The 25,581-nt window shown below is 36.7% G+C and overlaps 1 protein-coding gene across 1 annotated transcript; it reads left to right on the forward strand.

Moving 5' to 3' along the window:
• The first annotated feature begins 14,077 nt into the window (after positions 1-14,077).
• LOC103931280 (coatomer subunit beta'-2) lies at positions 14,078-24,363 on the forward strand. The gene is given in 26 exon segments (XM_009340713.3): positions 14,078-14,224; positions 14,653-14,673; positions 14,799-14,860; positions 15,428-15,482; positions 16,379-16,415; positions 16,525-16,850; positions 16,964-17,095; positions 17,189-17,337; positions 17,545-17,613; positions 17,831-17,981; positions 18,081-18,146; positions 18,617-18,805; positions 19,119-19,259; positions 19,341-19,415; positions 19,520-19,788; positions 19,911-20,027; positions 20,592-20,706; positions 20,814-20,885; positions 21,037-21,233; positions 21,319-21,412; positions 22,194-22,300; positions 22,492-22,624; positions 22,748-22,871; positions 22,874-22,897; positions 23,501-23,566; positions 23,988-24,363. Coding segments are annotated over 25 exon segments (2,748 nt in total). The 5' UTR covers positions 14,078-14,221; the 3' UTR covers positions 23,521-23,566; positions 23,988-24,363.
• Positions 24,364-25,581: the final 1,218 nt, after the last annotated feature.

A 25,581-nucleotide genomic window follows, 5' to 3' on the forward strand; every position in this document is an offset into this window, starting at 1 on the left:
TTCATTGTATTCATATAGGGTCAAGGAGTGTAGCTGTAAAAAATCATCAAAATCGGAGTTAAAACTACCGTTAAATCGTTAATTTTCATTTATAACCGTCGAAAAGTTTTGTCGCGTTACTTGATCTCTAAATGTTTTTTTTTTCCTATTTTTGGCGTATGCGATCTCGAAGCATATACAAACAAGTTTGACGGATGGATCGTTGAAACTAGTTCCGTACAATGTGTTTCCCTTTAAAATGGTAGATTTACTAACACTTAGAGTTTATTAATACTTTTATTAACTATAACATAAGATTTTGTGGTATCCACTTGTGTAAATACTTTAAATTGATGATCGAATTAGTTCATTGTATTCATATAGGGTCAAGGAGTGTAGCTGTAAAAAATCATCAAAATTGGAGTTAAAACTACCGTTAAATCGTTATTTTTCATTTATAACCGTCGAAAAGTTTTGTCGCGTTACTTGATCGCTAAATGTTTTTTTTTTCCTATTTTTAGCGTATGCGATCTCGAAGCATATACAAACAAGTTTGACGGTTGGATCGTTGAAACTAGTTTCGTACAATGTGTTTCCCATCAAAATGGTAGATTTACTAACACTTAGAGTTTACGGACATATCCCCTGAGGTCAATTTTGATCTTGACGACATATCCCCTGAGGTCATGGCCTACTTAGAGGATACCTTAGCAAATCGGTACAAACATTGGAAGAACTATCTTCACACGCATTTTAAGCGATGGGATGATCCGGAGTTTGCTCGCCTACATGGTTGCCCAACCGAGCTGCAGGACCGGCCGGAAGATTGGGAGTGGCTCTGCAAACATTTTACGGACCCAAAATTTGTGGTATGTACATAATATTTTAATAATAATTTATTATTGTTTTAGTTATTTTTTTAAGCTTCCTTTATTAATTTATTTTAAATAATCGCACTAACATGTATATTGTGTGTTTAACAGAAGAAATCTATTGCTGGCAAGATAGCTCGGGACTCAAAGACACTTCTCCACCATTCTGGTTCGAAGCCCTTTTCGTATAGGGTTGAGGCACGACGTCAGGTAAAAGTATATTAATTTTGAAATTTTATACAATTTATTTATTATTATTTATTAATAAAATTTTCTTAATGTTTGTTTCTTCAGGAGGGTTCTAAGTTCCCAGAGATCGACATGTTCGAGGACGTTTACGTTCGACCTGGTGATGAGATAGCTAAGCAGCTTCATGTAAGTATATGTAATTGTTATTATTCTTATATGTATGAATCGTTCAAATATTATTTATATTATGTTATTAAACATTATATGTTTTTTCCTTTATTATTATAGGATGCTATGGTGGAACAGCGCACTACTGTTCTCCAAGAAGCAACATCACAACTTTCCCCGGAGACCTTGATCGAGGACGCCACGATACCCGAGGATGCAGGTTTTCAGATCCTGACTAATGTCATGGATCAAAACTTCGGTCGTCGTCCTGGCAAAGTTGTTCGGGGTATGGGAAAAGCGCGAGTTCGTGAGACGGGTGCCTCTTCTTCCAGATCAAACACAGGAGAGGTCAGTGCATTGAAGGAGGAAGTGACAACCCTAAAGGGTCAACTTGCGGTCCAGAGTGAGCAAATGAGGGCCCGGGACAAGCAGATGAGAGCCCAGGGCGAGCAGATTAAGGCCCAGGGCGAGCAGGTGAAGGCCTATGCCGGACACATGAGAGACCTTGTACGAGCCATACAGATGTCCGGCCTCCAAATCTCACTACCAGTACCTGATCTTCCTACACCTTCGACTTCTGAGCCACTTTGCCCTACCGATACCTAGTAGCTTGATGTATCATGCAAACCTAAAAGACTACTTGTAGTTTTTTCTTATTTTTTTGTTTGGACATTTTGTATGTATATTTTCATATATTTATAACTAAATACTTTTCGTTGGTTAATTAATTATCGTTTAGAGTTTAATTAAGATATTTATTAAAAATTAAAAAAATATTTTTTTTGACCAAAAAAAAAAAAAAAAAAAAAGAGGTTTGTGCGACGTAGGTAGAATCTTCGTCGCGCCAACCTCTTTGCGCGACACAAGACTCTACGTCGCGCAAAGTGGCTTTGCGCGACGCACGACCCTACGTCGCGCAAAGTGGCTTAGCGCGACGCACGACCCTACGTCGCGCAAAGCCACTTAGCGCGACGTAGGACCTTACGTCGCTTCAACCTCTTCGCGCGACGCACGACCTTACGTCGCGCAAAGCCACTTCGCGCGACGCACGACTTACGTCGGGCAAATCCACTTCGCGCGAAGAGGTTGGCGCGACGTAGGTAGAATCTTCGTCGCACGAAGTGTTTGCGCGACGTAGGGGATGCGTCGCGCAAAGAGACTTTGCGCGACGTAGTAATACGTCGCGCGAAGCCTTTTTGCGCGACGTAGGGGGAATCTTCGTCGCGCAAACCCCTTCTGTCACTGCCTTGCCGCGACGGTTAGTGCGCGACGAAGGTGCATTGAGCTAAGTTTTGCGCGACGATTTTTGACTTTGCGCGACGCATCCCCTACGTCGCGCAAAGTGTTTTTTGTACTAGTGTGGTCACAACTAGGTATCATATTCATTGGTGCTTATAAATTATAAATACATATACATGGATATATTCTCTCTTCGCGTTGAAGGATCCTCAAGAAATACATACAAGGGAATCTCCAAGTTCCCCTTTGCCTTTTATGTGTCATGTATGTAAGTTAACATAGCATGTGTGTGGCTCTCTGTACACCCTATTTTTGCTCAGCATGCCCTTTTTCTTTATTCATTTGAACCCAGCAAACAAAACAATTTTGAAACTTGGATTTTGTTGTACATATGTAACCACCCCTAATAACAACAAATGACATGCTTGAAAGTTATAGCACGCGACTAACCAACTTAACTTTGATATAACTCATTGAAGACTCCTTGAGCATGCTGACCAGCAGTCATTAGAAAAGCTTGTAAAATAATAACGTGGGTTAGAGTTACTTAAGCGCTTTTGTTTTTTGTTTTCTATAAAAGAAGATGAATGGAAATTCTCCCTCGTTCATTTATTTTTTTCATGAGTGAATAATTAAGATTTAACTAATTGAGATTTAGTTAAATCTCAACCACTTACACGTGAAAAATGTTGTGCGGGTAAGCAAAGAGTTGAATATCAGAGTGCACGATGAACAAACGAATACAAAACTATGATATTATTCAATTAATTGAAATCAAATAAACAAGAGCCAAGACGGCTATATATTGATGGTTACATTGTGACTAACTTGTTATTCATACTAAACTTGATGTTATATAGAACAAAATTTAAGAAAACATAATTTGGATGGGTAAGGCCCACATCCAAAACTAACATGCAAACCCAAACAATTAATTGACTAATTTTTTAACACATGCCACATGACAAGAATTTGCCAACAAGAAGATACGGATGCAGCTTCGCTACACGTACGGGCTAGCGAAGTGAAATAGACTTGACTTAACTTGATTGGTGAACTGGACTTCATTGATTTTGATTCATTCTGAATTGAACTTGGTTGGACTAATTCTGGCGGACTGGCAAACTGATTTCATATCTCGCCGCTGTACGAAAGAGATTTTCATATCCCAATTGCAACAACAGATGAGGAAACAAAAAAATAATAATAATAAAATAAAATAAAATAAAATAAAAACCACTATCACTTGAGTGGTCACAAATTCAAGCATTCAAAGTGATAGTCACAGAAAACTCTGTGGGCCTCAAGGACTTTCAAACAAAAAAACCAACAAACAGCCCATTTCTTTTTCTTCCTTGCCCGTGTGGGCTTCAGACCTCAAAACGCCTTTTTTTTTGCCCTTTTTGTTTTATCCTTTTCTGCTTTTCTGAACTTACAACGCATCATTTTTCATCTCTCGTTTCCCTATTTCATTGATTCAAGTTTTATCAATTTGAATACTTTGATTGAGGGACAAAATATTAAATTTTAAAATTAATTAAAAAATTTAATTATTTTTCCCAAAAATTGGATCTAGTATTCGTATCGTATTTTCCGCGTTCGTGTCGTTTTCATATCATACCGGATATCTTTATGGATCATGTCATGCACATGCAACACCCGTTAAAATGCACGGGTAATATAACCTGATCCGAACTCGACCCGTTAATGTTAACGGGTAATATGATCTGACATGTTAAAGAAAATATGTTTTAAACCAATAAATAATAAAATGAAAAATATAATACTAAATTAGCATATACATGTTAGATCCCACATCGCCCCAGGAATGGATCCTCTATGCCTTATATGTACATTCCCACCTCCAATTAGCACGAGGCTTTTTAGGAGCTCACTGGCTTCGGGTTTCGTAGGAACTCCAAAGTTAAGCGAGTTCGTGCGAGAGCAATCCCAGGATGGGTGACCCACTGGGAAGTTCTCATTTGAGTTCCCAGAAACAAAACCGTGAGGGCGTGACCGGGGCCTAAAGCGGACAATATCGTGCTACGATAGAGTTGATCCGGAGATGTGATGGGGGCCCGGGTGGGGATGTGACATACATATCACATTGTCACATGAATATTACTTCAAAACATAAACACAATTGTCTTTTAAGTAATAAATATTAATTAATGTAGAAGTGTGAAAAAAAAAAATGTATAAACCCTCATAATGACAAGATTTACAAATTTTGTGAAGGGCTCAACTTTGCCACCATAATCACATAAACTAAAGATCGAAATAATCGTTGATTGTCATTTATATTTATGCTCAATTCTTCTTGCCAAATTTTATTTTGTTTCAGATTTTCTTTTTTGAAAACATGATCTTTTAGAGGATGCAGGAAGATAAACAGTTCAGATTATTCATATTATGTTCAGAGTTTTACCATTAATGAAAATATTGATCGAATCGGAGTTTAAAGTCTCTAGAACTATACAACATCATCTCATATTTTTGTTAACTGTAAATATCGGAACATGATATTAACGATCTAAATAGTTCAGTTTTCTACATGCGCTAAAAGATTATGGGAAATCCTTTTATCTGCAATACTGATTAACTTTCTTTTCTTTTCTTTTCTTTTAAATTACTATTATTAGGGGGAGGGAGGAAAGTTCAAACCTACTACAATAATTAGGAAAAATAGGAGTTTCGAACTCGGTACGCATGGATAGAAACTTTGCTTCTTCAAAATATGAAAAATCATTTGTCACCTTGTCAAACTTTAAACTGCAACTTCAAATCTAAAAGGCCTTTATAAGAAGTTTTAAAAACCAGATTAGCATTGTCCAATATACTAAAAGCAAGACCAACATAAAATTTGAATGAGTCTCATAGATAAAATGCATAATCTTTGTCAAAGAAAACCAGAAAAAGTCGTACACATTACATTAGACTGCCTAATAAAAATTGGGGATAGCTAAATGTTGGAAATGTGCCCTAAAACCAATCATATGATGATACTTTATGGACATTTCACATGTTAAACTAATCTAGTTTAATATTAAGGGCAAACATTATTGTTTGAGTCGTCTCATATAAATGTTATATGCTTAAACGATAAGTCCAAGGAATATGTGATTGGAAGAATGCGATCTAAAGAAGTTAGATTCATGAGACCATTCTTTCGTTGACACATCCTAAACGTTCCTGATCATAGGATTGTCAATTGGGCATTGACAGTCCGTTAAGATCAGTACGTGCTATGTCTTCTCCCAGGGAGAGTGACTAGTCTCGAGTCATTGGTGTGTGTGACATCAAGACAAGTACGTAGGTGCTCAATAGAGAATGAGTTCACTAAACACGATCAACGAAGAGTTCTCATATTCATGTCACATGAGAACTCATGGTTGGGATAATGCAAATTAGTCTTTTGACCTGAGGCATCACAGTTGTCTTGTGGTTAGGTCCTTAATCTTTGATTATGTCAAAGTCACTCCATCAGGAGGGTGTCCATGGCATCGTTGGGGTTAAGCCACTTAGCCATGGAGGCAAGTGAATGCGCAACAAGGGATCTCTAACCTTCAAACTGTTTGAGGGAGAATACTCTATGATATGATTAAGAATCTTTGGCCAAAGTATAAATGAGATTTAGGAATGTGTTCCAAATCACATTCAAGGTAATCATATAAGCACAAGACTCACATTGGATAGTAGACATGAATAAACTATCAAACCAAACAATGTGGTCAAGAGTATTGTATTAGAGAAAGACCGTATTGCATTTGTAATCCTAAAACTGAATAGGTTCTCCACCTCTTCTGATTAGCTTGGGTAACCATGACATGCTGCTAGGTGTCAACCATGGTTTGTGGAAGCCCTAAAAGTGTATTATCACTAACGGGAGAATTGAAAGTAAGTTTCAATTCACAATCGATTAGAAAGAGTTTTAATCGCCCACTGCCTCGCTAAAAGGAACCTAATAGATCGTTCACCGAGTAAGGTAGAGTTTGAAGAAACAACGGAGATGAGTAAGAATAATTAAATGGTTTAATTATTTATCTAAGGTTATGATTAATTAATATGTTAATTAATCAAACGAATAAGTTCGTTAAAGACCTCGGGTTAGTTTTGGGCCGCAAGGCCCAATGGGATTTGAATGTCAAGCCCATTAACTCAAGTTGTATGACAACTTGAATAAACAAAGGGCTTGAAAGCCCAATAAACCCTATAGGCTTGCCATGTTAGAAGAATAGGGCTTTTGGTCCATTAGGTCACTTATTTGAAGGGACTATATAAAGGACTTTATAGCCTAAAATTTAAAAATGGTAATTTTTGGGGAAAGGATGAGAACACAAGCTCTCATTTCTCTCTAAAATTTAGGCCACCTTGGAGGGATCATCTAGCAATCAAACTCCTCCAAGGTCACTCATTTCTTCTTCATTATGCCTTGGTGATGAATCATTAGAGGTTCTCAATTTTGGGAACTTGGAGAAACCTTTTCATCCATCCAAATCCATGGATCTAAGATGCAAGGAATGAAGGCCCTCTCTTTGGGTGATTAGCCTTTGCTTATGCAAAGAGGAATCTACAAAGGTATTGATTTCTCAACTCACTTTGTTTTGAGTTGAGTCTTGGTTCACCTATCTACTAGGCTTTGAATTTCATGGGTAAATGTTTTGTTTTAAGTGCATACAAGCATGATTCCGCCTTTAATTGTTAATTGCATGCTATTGATGTTGCTTAAATGAACATGTTTTTCACAAATCTTCCTTCACTAAAAACCTCAATCAACAGAAAAACAAAAAACAAAAAAGGGAATCCTAACCTTGTCCAGTAAAGACAGGACGCAGCCGATGCAACCACTTCTGCCACCATTACCACCTCGCTAGCATCCACAAGGGACAAGGGTAGCTGCCCTAAGAAAATGAACTCTGCGTTGAATTAGACAAGGCATTGCAACACAAAAATTTATCACACTGTTGACCCTAAAAATTACCAAGCCTAGGTGGTGTGTAGGCCGAGTAATTAATAAGCTAACTACATCATTCGGTTGTGTGCGGGGGGTGCCAACTCGTCGGCCGAGTTTGACCAGGGAGTAAAATATGTTGATGTGGCGTTGAGCGCGTTGTTGACTTCTTGATCTTACGACTGTGGCCAAGGAAGGAACACATTTCAGCCTTCGGATTCTAGAGCCTAAAGACAAGGCTGCTAGTTCTGCGAAGTTTAATTTCAAATTTGGCTTTCAATGTGCTGAATGTAGCAACTTGATAACATCTCACTTTGCCGAGAAGGCTGATGAGATAACCTTTACCAACAAGGACTCAGAAATTCTTGTTGACCAAGACTTGGATAAATAACCAGTCGGTTTTGAAGCAGTGCTGTCTATCTAAACTAAAGGTGTTCCTCGATCAGTTGATTCTACGTCTCCAGTCCTGTCTATCCAAACTGAAGATGTTGGCGGTTGCCTTCACAATGTTGTTTATCCAAACTGAAGATCTGTTGGCGAGAAGAAAGAGGGAGAGGAAAAAATCTCAAGGTTGTTGAGAAGTTTTGTGTAGAGCAATTTGTGTGTTGATTTGAAGAGGCTTTCTGTTTTCTACACATCTTATATTTATAGGACTATTATCTTGATGGCCGTCGTGTTGTAAAACTACCGTCAATATCAAAGCTTCCTCCTGCATAACAATCTCATGCAAAACAAATGATTGTTATGCCTTATCACTCACCAACACGACACCACCACGTGCTTATTAATAACATATACCAATTATTAGCATATATCTTTGTGTTGATAAGCATCCCAATTTGAAATATGCCAATAACATGCCTGCATGGCTGACCAACTCCAAGCACACGTGGAGGATACTCCCTGTTGATTCCATCTTGGTATCCCATTTAAACCAGAATATTTGGCATCTTCATCTTTATGCTATGATGCTCTAATCCACCACACGTCTAAATTCCAAGAATCCCAAATCAAATTGAATTGCATTGCTCGCTTTTAAGTTGGAGGTATAATTTGCATCTTATCTAATCTTGTACAAGAAAATATCAAGATAATTCACCATTAAAAGATAACTATTATGATAAAAAATCATAATATTATCCTTTAACAATAATAAAATTATTTTCTCTTTTCTATCTAACGGTGTGGAGCTATGCTCACTCAACGGCCTTGATTTGTCGGACCGATAGTGTAAATTTGGGTCTAAACATACAGGCAACAAGAAAATAGCCCCGACGAGATTTCGCCACCAAAATCACCGTAGGTAGAGAACCACCATATCCAGACCACATTCACATACCCCTAAAAAAACCAAAAACACAAACAATTGAGAAGGAGATGGGGGTAATGTCATATAAAAACCCTCTCTTTGGGCTAAGCTGCAGCACACTTGGCCCTGATATTCCTGCGTGGCAGTCAAGCGAGGGGTAATGAGGGGAGGATCGAGATTTGACGACCAAACTAGTTTTGTCGTTCGTAGTCTTGAGCAAAGGTTATGAGAGGAGTGGTGTGTGGGAAGAAGACGTTTATGCAGGAGATGAAAGATAAAAGGTGTCAGAAGTTGAAGAAAGGCAATTACAAGATACAGATTAGGTTTGTCAAAGACAAAATACAGTGATAAACATCAGGATATTGACTTAAAACGTCAAAAAATGGCAAACGCGTCGGGAAAAAAAGCCATCCACAAATGGCATGGCCTAAGATTCTAGAGGAGAAAGGGTAAAAAGGAAATTGCACAAAAGAAAGGGTTGCCAATGGACCCAAACCTAAGGAAAAGGTCAGCGGCGAGATGATATTTTTGTTCTTCGTGAGAAAGAAAATGAGGGACTGACCCTGCTAGGGTTTATGTGATGTGATAAATGAAAGTGCAAGACTATAATTGAGATTAAGTAAAATATGTAAGATAATAAAGTGCGAGAATGTAAATGACGAGTACTTAAAGATAAGCAAAACAAGAACGAAGTTAAATGTATGAAAAACAATTAAAGTAAAATAACTTTGATTAAAACATAACTGAAATAACAACTTAATTAAAATGTATTTGAACTAAAGCACCAAAAATAAACTTACGACTAGATCTTTGTGATTTCAAATCCACACCAACTCGTGGAGGAAAGAACTACTATATTTCTTTCATTGATGATTGCAGCAAGTACTTTTATGTCTATTTGATTCGTAGTAAAGATGAAGCTTTAAACATGTTTAAGACATTTAAAGCCGAAGTCGAAAATCAACTAGACAAAAGAATAAAAGTCTTAAGATCGGATAGAGGTGGTGAGTACGAATCTAATGACTTTGCAGAATTTTGTTTGACACATGGAATAATACATCAAACAACAGCTTCATATACTCCTCAACAAAATGGAGTGGCTGAATGAAAAATCATACATTGAAGGATATGATTAATTCCATGTTGAACAATTATGGTGCACCACATAATTTATGGGGTGAGGCACTCCTTGCTACAAACACGATTTTGAACCGAATTCCACATAAGAAGACTAATCAATCTCCTTATGAAATCTGGAAAGGTAGGTTATCTACATATAAAACCTTGAAAGTGTGGGGTTGCCTTGCAAAAGTCCAAGTGCCTCTTCCGAAGAGACAAAAACTTGGACCAAAAACAGTGGATTGTGTATTTATTGGTCATGCCAAAAATAGTTCGGCGTATAGATTTTTGGTTCATAAATCTGAAATTGCAGACATTCATATAAATACTATACTTGAATCTACAGAAGCTGAGTTCTTTGAGGAATTTTTTCCTTATAAAGATAGGTTATATGTTTTGAACAAAAGAGTACATGAGGTTACTATAAGAAATGATGACGATAATCATGCTTCAACTTTTAGAGTTCAAAGCTGAGATTTGGAACCACGGAAGAGTAAAAGAGCAAAAATTGCAAAGGATTTTGGTCCTGATTTCCTCACTTTTGTAACCAAAGAAGAGCCTCAAACTTATAAGGCTGCATTAAAATCATCTGAAGCACCTTATTGGAAAGAAGCTATTCAAAGTGAAATAGAATCCATCATGCAAAATAATGCTTGCGAATTGGTTAATTTGCCTCCTGGAAATAAACTAATAGGACACAAATGGATTTTCAAGAGGAAATTTAGACCGGATTGTACCATAGACAAGTATAAAGCTCATTTAGTTGCCAAAGGGTATCGTTAAAAAGAAGGACTTGACTACTTTGACACTTATTCACCAGTAGCTAGAATAACATCTATAAGGTTATTAATAGCTATAACGTCTGTGTACAATCTCGAGATACATCAAATGGATGTTAAGACTGCATTTCTAAATGGTGAATTAGACGAAGAAATATATATGGAACAACTTGAAGGTCTCATTGTCAAATGTCAAGAAAAGAAAGTTTGCAATTTGATTAAGTCATTATATGGACTTAAACAAGCTAAGCAATGACATGAAAAATTCGATCATAATATGATTACGAATGGATTTGTAGTCAATGAAAGTGATAAATGCATTTATGTTAAGCAAACGAAAAATGCTTGTGTTATTGTATGTCTATATGTTGATGACATGCTTATAATGGGAACAAACAAAGATGTGATAAACTCCACAAAGAAAATGCTAAATTCTAGCTTTGATATGAAAGATATGGGATTAGCTGATGTGATTCTTGGAGTTCGTATTGTAAGGAATTCAGATGGGTACGTCCTAACTCAATCACATTATGTTGAAAAGGTTCTAAAAAGGTTTGAACATTATAATTGTAAACCTGCAGTAACTCCTTTTGATCTCATTCATAAACTTACTAAAAACGAAGAAGATAACGTATCTCAATTGGAGTATACCCAAGTTATAGGTTGCTTGAAGTACATTATGAATTGTACAAGACCTAATCTTGCTTATTCAATAAGCCGACTAAGTAGGTATTCAAGTAATCCTGGAAGAGATCATTGGAATGCTTTAATAAGGGTATTAAGATACTTAAAGCATACAATGAACTATGGTTTGCATTGCACTCAATATCCCCCAGTATTAGAAGGATATAGTGATGCAAATTGGATTTCAGGGAGCACAAATAGTAAATCCACAAGTGGATATGTATTTACACTTGGTGGAGCAGCTGTGTCATGGAAATCATCCAAGCAAACATGTATAGCACGTTCAACAATGGAATCAAAGTTTATAGCCTTAGATACAGCTGCTAACAAAGTTGAATGACTTAAACATTTTCTGGAAGATATTCCATTATGGCCTAAGCCTGTGACTGCAATATGTATAAGTTATGACAGCATGGCTGCACAAAGTCGAGCCAAAAACACTGAATATAATGGGAAGTCGAGACATATAAGGCGACGACATAAGACTATTAGACGGCTACTCAAGAATGGAACTATTTCCATTGATTATATTAAATCTAAGGAGAATATTGCTGATCCTTTGACAAAAGGCCTATCCAAGGATCAAGTGGCATTTACATCAAGGGGAATGGGTTTAAAGCCAACTCAATGAGTTATAACTTGACGGAAACCTAACCTAGCTAATTGGAGATCCCATGGTTTTGGTTCAAGAGGCAAACTAGTTGAGGAAAACTCAAAGTAAGAAACACACAATTTTTACTCATTCTTATGATGGAACACAGTGTGTTGCCTGTAAGACGAAGAGGGTGAATAACTATTCTTAATAATGCTAATATCTTATGGTTAAGATGAATAGAACAGGATATTCTTTATTAGCATTACCTATATGAGATTGATGTGGGGTTGCATCTTTAAGAATTGCTATGGCTACAATTCTCTAAAGGTCTTATGAAATCAGGATATCTTCAGGACCAAAATGAACACAAACGTATGAATTGAAGTGTGTCAGGAAGTGATATGTGTGATACTTATTGTTTCGATTTTACTACTAAGAATGATCAGTTCAAGATAATAAATTCACTGCTTCATTAGGTAAAACCGATATGTACTCACTAGAGAAGGTTCAAGTCCAAAAGACACCTATCCCGATGCGTATCATATCTAAGTTCTCTGGAAAAACATTACTAATTTAGCTAGTATCTTATTTTCAATTCAAATGTGGGGTATTGCTAGAGTTTGAATAGAAAATGTGGGGTATTGTTGGAACTTGTGTTTATGTGGGACTCCAAGTCCCACATCGCCCAAACCTTTTTAGAACTTCACCTTTATAAGTGAGCTCACTCACTTATAGTTTGAAATGAATTGGGTCAAAGCCATGTACCTTAGGCCTTAGACTTGGAGGGTTTGGGTGCATATATTAAATGTCAAATATGGGCCTTGGGCCTCTTGGGCTCGGATGGACGAAAAACACAAGTATCGTTTTTACGTTTTTGATTTTTGCATTCAGTTTTTTTCTGAAAGGATAAAATTGATCATATGAACGGTTACAACCGTTCTTAAAGATAAATATGAAGAGTTTTAACTGCTCTATTACGCCATTATATATAAGGTCGTCAGATCAGAAATAGACACAACAATTCCCTCGTATCCTTCATACTTCACAGAGAAACACACAACCAATTCGCCAAGAATCCAAGTTCGAGTGCAAGAACTTGGATTAGATAGTTGTATCCTGCAAGATAGACGTCCATTGAACTGCTACATTGGTGTAGGGATGAATTTCTGTCTTAGGAGATTGCTTCTGCAAGCCTGTATCTTCAAGGAACAAGTCAATGATTTGTGATTTTATATACAATTTCATTAAGTGTTTATATTTTGATATATTGTAGTTGTTGTTGAATTCTTCATTTGAAATAAGACTGTGCAAATTGTTATATATTATACACTTGACATTTGATTGGTTCTAACAATATGATCTTGTATATATACAACTCCCTTCTACTTTTCCTATTTTTTTATTATTAGTCTACTAATGCAAGCCTCTTTTCTAAATTCTATTTTAAAAAAAGATCAAGTTTTATAAAATAAAATAAAAACCAAAACCGTACCAAAACCTAATCAAACAAAACCAAACCGAAAAAAATCGAATCGTAAAAAATCGAAAGAAAATTGAACCGAATTGAATTTTTGGTTCGGTTTTAGTTTTGACAAAAAATTGAACCGAATAAAACCGAACATACCCCCGATGATGGTTTAGAAAAAAAAACTAAATTAAGAAGATTTTAACTTCATGAGTGTTGATTAGCAATGAAATTAGTTTTAGTTTTCGAAGTGTGGGATACTCCAATTTTTGAAGGAAAATCAAATAAATTAAAGTGGGCTGTAATGTGCTAGCACAACATCCATGTCATTGCCACAAGCACACACCCCTCAGGATTTGGATCCCATTCAGATCTTGCGGGTCCTAAGGATCCTCACATTTTAGTTATTGTGTAGTCAGAAATCATTTAATTTTTTTTATTTAAATTTAAATACAAATAGTACCTGACGAAAACTGATCGCACGATATCCGATAAACGATTAGGATATGATAATCCTAGGGCTCTAAAAGTGAAACCGGAGAAGATCCACATCCACGGCTCACACCAAATGAGCTACCACTCGGCAAATTTCCACCGTTGATCAATCCCTTCCCGCGATCAACAACCACCTTTGCGGGCCTAAACCGCGAGCCGGCTTGCCCCACCAGTGGCACTATCGTAAAATAACTCACTCAACCGCAATGCTTTTGGTCGCCCTCGTATTTACAGACAGAGAGCCCTCTTCTCTCTCCATATGCAAAAACACCGAAATCTCTCTCCCTCCCTCCCTCTCCTCCTCTCCCTCTCTGAGCTTGGATCACCTGGATCGCTAGGGTTTCTCCAACTGTGATCTCAGCCGGAGCTCCGCGAAAATGGTGAGTCCTTTGATCTCTTCCGGCTTCCCTGAACGTTGCCCACATTAGACTGCATCTTAGATCTGATTCAAATCCGTTTCGATTTGGTGCCAATTTCTCATTGTTTGACGAACTGCATCAATTTTACTGAGACTGTTACAATTTCTTAGGCTTTGTTTGGTTGCATGGAATTCGACGTTTTCTCAATTCTCCATTTTCGTTTGATTTCGTTTGATTTCGTTTCTCGGCGATCAAACGGCGATCAAACGGGGCACTTTATAACTTGAAATTTATCGAGATCTGTTGTTCAATGTGGTTAAATATCAATTCTGCATTGTTATTTACCGTATCCGTAACCCGGTAGATATCGGAGTTTGTTACTTTGTTTGAGATTTGGTGTTTTGATTTTGCACTGATTGGCTTTCTTTGTTTTTGCAATGTGTTAACAGCCTCTCAGACTGGAAATCAAGGTAATTTTATATCTAATTCCTTTAATCTCGTTCTGATAGGTGGATCCGATTTCGGGTTCTCGATCCTAATAGAGTTGTATTTTGAATTGTGTGGGAAATGGTCTAATATAAATCTTTTGGTTCAGAGAAAACTCGCTCAAAGATCAGAGAGAGTAAAATCTGTGGATCTGCATCCAACAGAACCATGGTAATTGCATTGTCATCTGTATTAATTTAGTATTGTCTTAAATTTGATATTAAAAATGTAATTAGTAACAGATTAGCAAGTCACAAGAGCAATGCCATGCACCTGAGCTCTTCTTCCTGATGTCTCTCATATTTATTTTTTCTTTGTACATCTTACACTATGAGGATGCGCTTGCCACTCAAATTAGGATAGGATCCTTGACATTTTTGTGAAACAATAGGCTATTGATGATTCGTTAGTGGGAGTAGCGGTGCCAACCTAATACTCATTTGGCATAGTCTTTTTCATATTAAAGTGGATCTGGCCTGAATTTTGCATGAGGCAGCACCCGTTGGCTGGGGTGCCATGGCAGTGCTAGTTTCTTTTATTTTTGTTTTCACATTTCGTGATTGTCTGTGTAGTTAATTTTAAATGAGGACTAGTTATAATTTGAATTTTCATTAGAAATGAGTTGTGATGAGCACTTTGGTTCTCCTGCCATTTAGTTAGGATAGGATCCATGTTAATTTGGTGAAACTGTAGTTTTGTGGTTTACCATTAATGTGTTGAATGATAATTTCACTGCAGGATTTTGGCAAGTTTGTATTCAGGGACTGTTTGTATTTGGAACTACCAGACGCAGGTATGATATAGATCTATTCCCACAACTTAGCATTTCCGAAACCAAGTTATACTGTATAATAGTCATCTTTGCTCTTTGTATATCAAGTCATGTTAATGATGATGATGATTGGTCCTTTATCTTGTTGTAATTTTAAGCCATTTCTGAAGTACATGTAAAGCTTGATCTTAAGCGGAATATGCAACTATCTTAGAGTGATTGTTGCGCCATAACAGTTGAACTCGTTGGTCGGTATGAGTAGGTTCATCACTTGTTAAACAAGTCTTTGGGTTTGAACTGAAAGAGATAGAAATGAAGAATTTGAACTTGTACAATTATGAGATCACATATGCACATCCTTAACTGTGTACATGTACTAAAAGCCAAATTAAAGGCAAGGAAGCAATTAGTGATTTACTGATCTTGGACTGTATCATGACATGGTTTGTCTGCTGTTTAGAATTCATTTTGGTTATTATGTACACTGAGCACATGTAGCCACCGGCAGAAACTTTATGGTTACAGTGATCATTTCACAAATCTTCTTCCTAAATGTATTTGATCTACTTTAAAGAAATTTGTTTGTTGTGATTGATACAGTATCTTTTGTGGTATTGTTCTATTCTGCTATGAGAAAAAAGGTAGTGCTATCCACACACCCAATTTTACTTCTCACACCCCTCTCAATTTTCGGTTGTTAGATTGAATGAATTGAACAAGATCAACGGCTAAAAATTAACAAGGGTGTGTGAAGGGTTAAAATGGGTGTGTGAATAGCACTATCCAAAAAAAAAAAATGTTTAGCATCCCTTCCTTGGACAGTTGCCTTAAACTTATAGTGAGCTTTTGATATTTAGGTTTCTTTATTTGGTTCCAGTAAGAATATGCTAACTTGCATTTTTTTGATACTGTTTCAGACCATGGCTAAGTCTTTTGAGGTCACAGAGTTACCAGGTATTTACTTTGCCTGTTTGCAAATATTTGAGCTCAATAGATATTCTTACTGGAATTTTGCTTAGTAATATCATCATCATGCTTTAATGTCTAAGTCACTGGTTTGCAGTTAGATCAGCCAAATTTATCTCACGCAAGCAATGGGTTGTTGCTGGAGCTGATGACATGTTCATTCGTGTATACAATTACAATACAATGGATAAGGTTAAAGTATTTGAGGCACATACAGACTACATTAGATGTGTGGCTGTCCATCCTACACTCCCTTACGTGCTATCATCATCCGATGATATGCTTATCAAGCTCTGGGATTGGGACAAGGGTTGGGTTTGTACTCAGATATTTGAAGGACACTCCCATTATGTTATGCAAGTGACATTCAATCCGAAAGATACCAACACATTTGCAAGTGCATCTCTTGATCGCACCATAAAGGTATGCAGGCATGGTCTGGCCTTCCTTGCTTCCTTGCATATTCTACACTGTTATTGTATAATTGTGCTAATTCTGTTACTGGTTTTTATTTTTCCATATCTTTTTTTTCCCAGATATGGAATCTAGGCTCCCCAGACCCAAATTTTACATTGGATGCCCATCAGAAAGGAGTAAATTGTGTCGATTACTTTACTGGTGGTGATAAGCCTTATCTGATTACTGGATCTGATGATCACACTGCTAAGGTCTACCACAACTTAACCTTTTTCTTCAGTAATTCTTTATTGCATATCTTTGTTATGATTTGGAAAAATTAATGCATAATAATATGGAAACAGGTGTGGGACTATCAAACCAAAAGTTGTGTCCAGACACTTGAAGGCCATACACACAATGTTTCTGCTGTATGTTTCCATCCTGAGCTTCCTATTATAATAACAGGGTCGGAGGATGGAACAGTTCGAATATGGCATTCAACCACTTACAGGTAATTCCTGTTCCATGCAACATTTCTACATCTCACGTCCTAGGATGCTATATACTTTGGTTGAATGTTCAAATTTTTTGCTTTATTTTTTTGAAAAAAAACTTGAAGTTGTTTCAACTTCTTGCATGTTAATATTTTCGAACTAATTCCTCTTTTTTCAAATCATTGAATGGCAAGGCCAATGATAATTGTGTGCTTCATCTACAGGCTTGAGAACACATTGAATTATGGGCTTGAAAGAGTTTGGGCTATTGGATACATGAAGAGTTCAAGGCGGTGAGTTTGGAAATCATAGATACTTGCCCTTTTATTGGACTTATATAAATAGGTGCCCCTTACTTTTTGTTGAAATTTTTATTATTTGCTTGAAGTTTGTGAGAAAATGGACCCAGTTAAGTTCGGTGGTATGTTTTTCAAATTTCAATGCTGCACGTGTATTATCCTTTATGAACTGTACTCAAAATGATTTTGTTCTACTCATAAACTTGGTCAGGGTTGTAATTGGTTATGATGAAGGAACCATTATGGTAAAACTTGGCCGTGAAGTACCTGTTGCAAGTATGGACAATAGTGGAAAGATCATTTGGGCTAAGCATAATGAAATTCAAACTGTGAACATTAAGAGTGTGGGAGCTGATTTTGAGGTCTAAGCGCTTTCAGATCAACCTTTTATCTTTGCTGCCCGCTCCCCTTTCCTCTTTGGTAGTTGACATCAGTCGTTTTATATTTGCTATACTCTATAGGTTACCGATGGAGAGAGATTGCCTTTGGCTGTTAAGGAGTTGGGTACATGCGATCTTTACCCTCAGGTGAGGTTTTCATTTATTCTTATTTTTCAATCGTCTTCTGATTTCATATCTGTTGATTTTTCTGTATCTTTCTCATCTTGTTCTGATGTCGTCAAGTTTATCATGTTATACATTCTTGGTTGAAGCTTCTGTATAAATTTCTTTGTGATCTCAATATTTTTATGCTAATAGTTTCTGCTCCTTTCTTGAGAGCTACATCTTTCAGTTTCAATATTGTCTGCTGCAACCTATCATTTTTTCTTGGGAAGGGAAGATGAGGGGATGTGTCTCCCGACAATCCTGTTTTGAATGGATGGTGATAGACCTTCAAGTCTGCTACTGTAGTTTCCTCATACTGGCTTCTTGTTTCCCGCTTTAAATTGCAGGATGCAAATTTTCCTGTGTATTGGTTATTGTTTGATGTTTTTTCGGTTCGGTGGGTGTGCGTGCAATACATGCTGATTTCTCACTGCTCAATTTTTTGTTTACAGAGCTTAAGGCATAATCCCAATGGGAGGTTTGTTGTTGTTTGTGGAGATGGAGAGTACATTATTTATACTGCTTTAGCCTGGAGAAATCGTTCATTTGGTTCTGCTTTGGAATTTGCTTGGTCAACGGATGGAGAATATGCTGTTAGAGAGAGTACTTCAAAGATTAAGATTTTCACTAAAAACTTCCAGGTTTGTTATTTTTTTAATTTGTCAACATGCATTATGTTTTGTTAAAAGTTCAACTCAGAAAACTTTATTTATTTATTCTTTTTCTTATTTTTGTGTTTCAAAATGTTTATCCTGAATATATTAATAGCTGTCAATTCTTTGCTGCTATTGTAATCCCTTTATACTGCAACTTAGTCATTAATTTCAGCATTTTGGTTGTAGTTGTTGCGGGACCTTAGATATCACCTTAAAACTTATATTACTATGATTGTAGATTTTAATAACTCTCTGTTAGAGAACATGTGTTTTTATTGATGGAAGTGGCATATTTCAGGAGAAGAGGAGTATTCGACCTACATTTTCGGCTGAACATATTTATGGGGGAACTTTATTGGCAATGTGCTCAAATGATTTTATTTGCTTTTATGATTGGGCCGAATGCAGATTGATTCGGCGAATTGATGTAACTGTTAAAGTGAGTCTTCCCTACCTATCTCAAATAGCCTGTAATTGCTGTTTTCATTTTTCTTTAATTATATTTCTTTGAACTTGTCAGAATCTCTATTGGGCTGATAGTGGTGATTTAGTGGCTATTGCCAGTGACACATCATTCTACATTTTGAAATACAATGTAAGCATCTTTGCTAATTGGGTTCTTCGTCCTCCCCCATCATTCATCTTCCATAAAATGGTTTGGAGTAATGGTTTGTGACATTGCATATGATAATGGTGCAGCGGGATGTAGTCTCTTCATACTTAGATAGCGGAAGACCTGTAGATGAACAAGGTGTTGAAGATGCTTTTGAGCTTCTCCATGAAATGAATGAACGTGTCAGGACTGGTTTATGGGTTGGGGATTGTTTCATTTACAACAACTCCTCCTGGAGACTTAATTACTGTGTTGGTGGCGAGGTAACCACAATGTTTCATTTAGACCGACCAATGTACTTGTTGGGTTATCTTGCCAATCAAAGTCGGGTGTATCTGATAGACAAAGAGTTCAAGTGAGTGCTCTTTTGGTTTGTGTTATTGGAAATCATGATGGTCATCTACAACATTAAGCATCTTATATTGTCTTTTTTTTTTTTTTTTTTTTTTTTGTTCTTTTTATATTTAAACTTTGCAGTGTTATGGGGTACACACTACTTCTGAGTTTGATCGAATATAAGACTCTTGTGATGCGTGGAGACATTGAAAGGGCCAATGAAGTTCTGCCGTCAATTCCTAAAGAGCACCATAACAGGTACCTATTAGTGACTTTGGCATAATGGCATCAGATGTCCCCTTATATCTGTGAAATGTTGTATATGTGGCTTGGGAATATAACTGCATTTCAGTCAATAGGATTAGGAAAACAACTGGCGATGAAAGTGTTCCAAATGGATCACAACTCTTTGTATATTTTTTTAATTTTTAATTTATGCCCTTTAATTGGCACTTGGTACTTCTGATACACAAATTTTGCCTCCACCCACTGAAATGAATTTAGTAGTAATATTCTTTGCAGACGTGTGGAAAACTTTGATATTTTGTACTAGTTTACAATTTCAGTAATATGTCTTTCCATACGCTGATTATATAGGACTTGAGTAGAAACTTCCATTGCAATGTTTTTGTACTTTCCAGATTTCAATGGCAAATTTAAATTTCAAATACAATGCTTTGTTGTTATGATCTTAACATGTTTTGTGGTGTTTCCCTTTGAAAGTTTAACTTTCTCTTATGTTTTAATGATCATGGATTGAAATTGAAGTTTGATAAATGGATGACTGCTTCAATCCTAATGGATAATTTCCTGTTCTTGTAGTGTGGCTCGTTTCTTGGAATCACGAGGTATGATAGAGGAAGCACTTGAAGTGGCTACCGATCCTGATTACAGATTTGAACTAGCCATACAGCTTGGTAGATTAGAAATTGCAAAGGTAAGTCCAAGGAGACATAACTTTGATGTTAGGTTTTTATGTGTTGTAGTCGTTAGAATGAATGATATTGTTTATTTCCAAGTGAATATTCATGTTGTTTTTTGCAGGAAATTGCCACTGAGGTGCAAAGTGAGTCTAAATGGAAGCAGTTAGGTGAATTGGCTATGTCTGCTGGAAAGGTATGTTGGTTATTTATTCTTACTCTTTCTGGATAATATGCATATTAATTCCTTAACCACAGCCGCATTTGTCTCGTATCCTATCCCCACCCCACCAATTGTAACTTGCACCTTTTGATTACATCTCTTTGTGTGTATTACATTTTTGCAGTTAGACATGGCCGAGGAATGTTTAAAGTATGCCATGGACTTGAGTGGTTTATTATTGCTCTATTCTTCTCTTGGAGATGCTGAAGGAATATCAAGGCTTGCAGTCCTTGCTAAAGAACAAGGGAAGAACAATGTTGCATTCCTTTGTTTATTCATGTTGGGTCGATTGGAAGAGTGCCTTGAGTTACTGGTGGAAAGGTGATTGCTTATTTGTTCCCTTGAAGTATGACTACACAGAATAATGCAGTAAAAACTAATGATTAATAAAGCATTCTCTTTGCAGCAATCGAATACCTGAGGCTGCTTTGATGGCTCGATCTTATCTTCCAGGCAAGGTTTCCGAGATAGTAACTATTTGGAGAAAAGACCTGAGCAAGGTGACGTTATGAAATTGCTTCGCTTGTCTTATTTTGACGCTCAAGTCTGCAGTTCTTATTTGACTTCAATTGGTGTTAAGAAAAGTAGATATGGCAACTCGTATAGAAAACTCACACCAGTTTGTTGTTAGATACAACAGTTATGATGTGTGGGCATGGCAGTCTTATATCACCTTTTAGAGATATAACGTGGTTGTGACATATAACACTACTTATTTTTCTTTTTATGTTATTTTGTGTTTTTAGAATCTAGAACATTGCTACCAAAAACGTATCTGCAACATTCCCTTTTACATGTATATTCTTTCTCTAGGAAATTTAGGGTTGCAATTCTATCTTTCAAAGTTAAGGAAAAGTTAACTTGCCTCATTTTTTATACACATCTGCAGATACATTCACTAAAATAGTTTTTGTTTTCACGTTTTCTATGTCATTTTTCAAAAAATACTCCTGTGGATTAACTTCGTCCATAGTTGGTTAACTTGGTTTGTTGCAGCTTTGCATGTTTGCATCTGTCTGTTTACATATTTTATGTTGTTATGCTCAAGTATAATTCATTAGATGGCTTCTCAACTTGGCTACTCTACTGAAACGGTACAAGATAACATACATGCATACACACAGAACCACATATGCATGTGCAGATGCATAGTAATTACTTACATATGTAATTGGATTGGATAGTAATTACTACATATGTAATTGGATTGGATGCATACATATGCATCCACTTGCGTGTCCTTGTCTAATAACTTAACTTTGATTCAATGTTAACCTGTAGGTTAATCCGAAAGCTGCTGAGTCTTTAGCTGATCCTGAAGAGTATCCGAATTTGTTCGATGATTGGCAAGTTGCTCTTTCTGTTGAATCAAAAGCTGCAGAGACAAGGTACCTCTGCAAATTCTGTGCATGTGTTTGTGTATGCACTGCTTTATTTCACAGCTGCTTATTCTCACAGCACAGCAGGAGCATTTTTTTTCAAAGCACAGCAATACTAAACCAGCCCTTAGTCATGGTTTATTATATGATATATCATCTTCTATTGAGCTGTATTAATTATTTTCGTTTGATTGTTTTAGGGGTGTCTATCCTCCCGCAGAGGAGTACGTAAACCATGTTGATAAAGCACACATCACCCTTGTGGAGGCTTTCAGGAATATGCAATTGGAGGAAGAGGAGGAGCCTCTTGAAAATGGGGAAGCAAATCATGAGGTATATACAGTGGATGAAAATTTTAGGCCAGTTTGAAATTTCCTTTCGCATGAACAATTTGTTTTATGAATTGGCTTTTTAACTCTAGTGCTTCATTTCCCCTTTCGATCTGTTTTGCTACAGGTTCCTGAACTGAATGGTGAAGAAAATGGGGCACAGGCTACTGAAGAACAGGATGGAGAAGAAGGGAGCCAGGAGGAGGCTGTTGTGGTGGATGCTGATTCTACGGATGGTGCTGAACTCATTAATGGAATGAGGCTGACGAAGAGTGGGGTACGAATAATGAAGGAACCTCGTCAGCCTAAAAAGCTATTGGTTGGGCCAGTGTGAAAATCCAATTTTGTCTCTGGTGATTAATTGATTCTGAAGTGCCATCTCTGACTCCCATTCTGACAACTTTCTGATTCCACTACTTCTACCACCTTCTCTACTAACTATTATTGGATATTATACGTACCTATAATCGACATTATAATTATGTACTTGGGGGTCGCAGCTTATTCTAAGTAGTTACGGTCTTGTTGGAATAACTGCAACCCAAATTTTGAACATTTGACAGCTTACGGTGCCATTACAACATTCTTTTTTTTCTTAGAAACTTAAAGAAAAAGAAGTTTCCACTCTACTTGTTGGTTGGGAGGGGGTTTACACAAGGAGAGAGACTTGGGAATCTAACATCTTTTCAAACCAAATACTCAATAGAATCCAACGCTGAAGAGACAAATTGGATTTTGAGGAGCCTTTTCTTTTTTGACTTAAGTTCTCACGTAAATTGATACTTCCTTTCGCTGTTTTGGCTTTCCCCTGTTTGCTTGTGTTCTATCTGTTCAGGTTGTTTTCTTGCATCCTAATTCTCTCATCTTTTACTGTTTGCAGTGCTTACACCACGTCACTAGGTCCCTATGAAGACTGCTGGTCCAGCTGTATGGATCCTTTAGAGAGGTGAGAAAGGGTTCATATATACTTGGGATATGCCATCAGATTTTATAGTACTCATAGTTTCTTCACATTTTACAGAATAAATTTCTTCACATTTTTATAGTATTCAGGAGCCATTCACGCTGCTCTTTTTCCATGCAAAAGTTAGCTATGAAACTGATATGTTGTAGGAAAATCTAATTTATTCGTATCACTGATCAAGTGTATGAAGATTATTCCAAATCATTCGTACACTTCTGCTGTGTTCCGTACGCATTCTTATTTCTGATGCTTGCGTAAGAATCTAAACAGCTATTTTACTTTGAAATATTTTCATAGCACTTCGTTCATATGAAAAAGCTGTTACATTTAGTTATAATTGTACCGATGTGCCTGGTCATTACGATGATCTCTTTTTTCTATTTCTATTGTTTTTTCCTGATAGGTCTCCTGCAAGGGGCTGACAAAGAGGCGATGTAGCGGATCGGTAGTCTCTGATACCTGGTGGTGTGGCTTGTACCCGAGTTATAGTTTGTCATGGGGCACAACGTAAATTAGTTTCATAGCCGTAGTTAGTTTGCTCTTCCGATTGCACTTTTTAACATATTCTTTGAGGCATCTTCCCGTCATGAAGTTTTTCTCGTGCCATTGTGAATGTAGAAAGAATTGAGCTAGGGATACAAGGTCGTCCATTCAAATTTTAGATATTTGGTTCCCCTTGACTCTTTATTTTTTGCGTGTTTTGGGAATTCTTGAAATGTGAGTTATATTGTAAACCTGTATTCATAAGAGTATATACATTTTTAGCATGATACAACCAACTTCGGCTATTCGCTTCTGTTAGCGTTCTATCCCCGTTTGTATTGAGTAATGTTATTCATACCATGCTTTTATACCACATTTATATATCACTTTAGATGGCATCTGATGTGGACAATCATATCATTTGAAAAATTTGTAAAACCCAAGGAAATGAAGGAGAAAAAACTCTTCGTATTTTACAATCATAATTTAATTAACTAGTTTTTTTTAATTATTAGTTTATTAAATAATTAACTAAATTTAAAAATCTGATTAATTCAAATGATGTGGTTGTCCACATCAAATGTCATCTAAGATGGTATGAAAATATGGTATGAATAGCATTACTCGTTCGTATTAAACCATAATGCTCAATTGATTTTTGTGGTTGTAACAATGAAAACACGGACCATTGTTACGGTTCCCTTGGGGACATCTAACAAGACCGTAACAATGTATGCGTGGTCATTTCTGTGATGGGAAACGATTTTTGCAGTCCACTTTTCTAATTTTGCACGTCCCTCTCTAGTTGCATTGCTTTATTTGAAAACTGCCACTGATTGTAGCTTCTAGTTCCCCCAAAGTTCAGAGTCTTCGCAATTTTGAAGAGGTCTCAAGGTCAAAATCCCTCTTGGTTCTAAGAGGGTGGTTGCCGTCGAGTTTTTGGTCTTTGGGCCGGCGCAGCCAACACAAAGATCGTTTTTGTGAGTAGCGTCGTGTTGGAGGTACTGACGGCATAACTGTTAGTTGATGATGTGTATCAATTATATGCGTGGTCGATTAATACTGTACTGCATTACTCTATAAGACAATAACCTCAATATAGTCAATAAAAATTTCGGTCCTGACTTGGCCAGTTATATATAAGAATAAACTTTACATTTCAATCCCAACGTGAGCCAGTTGTTTACAATCACAAATTCGATATTGTGTCCATTCTTTTATGCAAGATGGCATCTATCGAGGCAAATTTATGACATACAATTTCACCACACCTATAAAGATGCTAATACGATAGGTGATGACTTTCTCTAGTTTAGATTAAAATATGATCTTCTTGTATTTGTAAGTCTAAAAATATGTACGATATGTCACTTAGTACTACGGTCTAGTAGTATTCCTTTTCACTTGTAAGTGAGGTTTTGATTCTCACAAAATACGAATTTGAACTACATTATTGCAAGTCGATTGTGGCTACCACTCTACCTTAGACCATCTCCAACCCTTGGGGATAAAGC

This window comes from the organism of the source record quoted next, unplaced genomic scaffold, assembly GCF_019419815.1.
Source record: "Pyrus x bretschneideri cultivar Hongxiangsu unplaced genomic scaffold, Pyrus_bretschneideri_v1 Contig20, whole genome shotgun sequence".
In the NCBI taxonomy this organism is placed as follows: domain Eukaryota; kingdom Viridiplantae; phylum Streptophyta; class Magnoliopsida; order Rosales; family Rosaceae; genus Pyrus; species Pyrus x bretschneideri.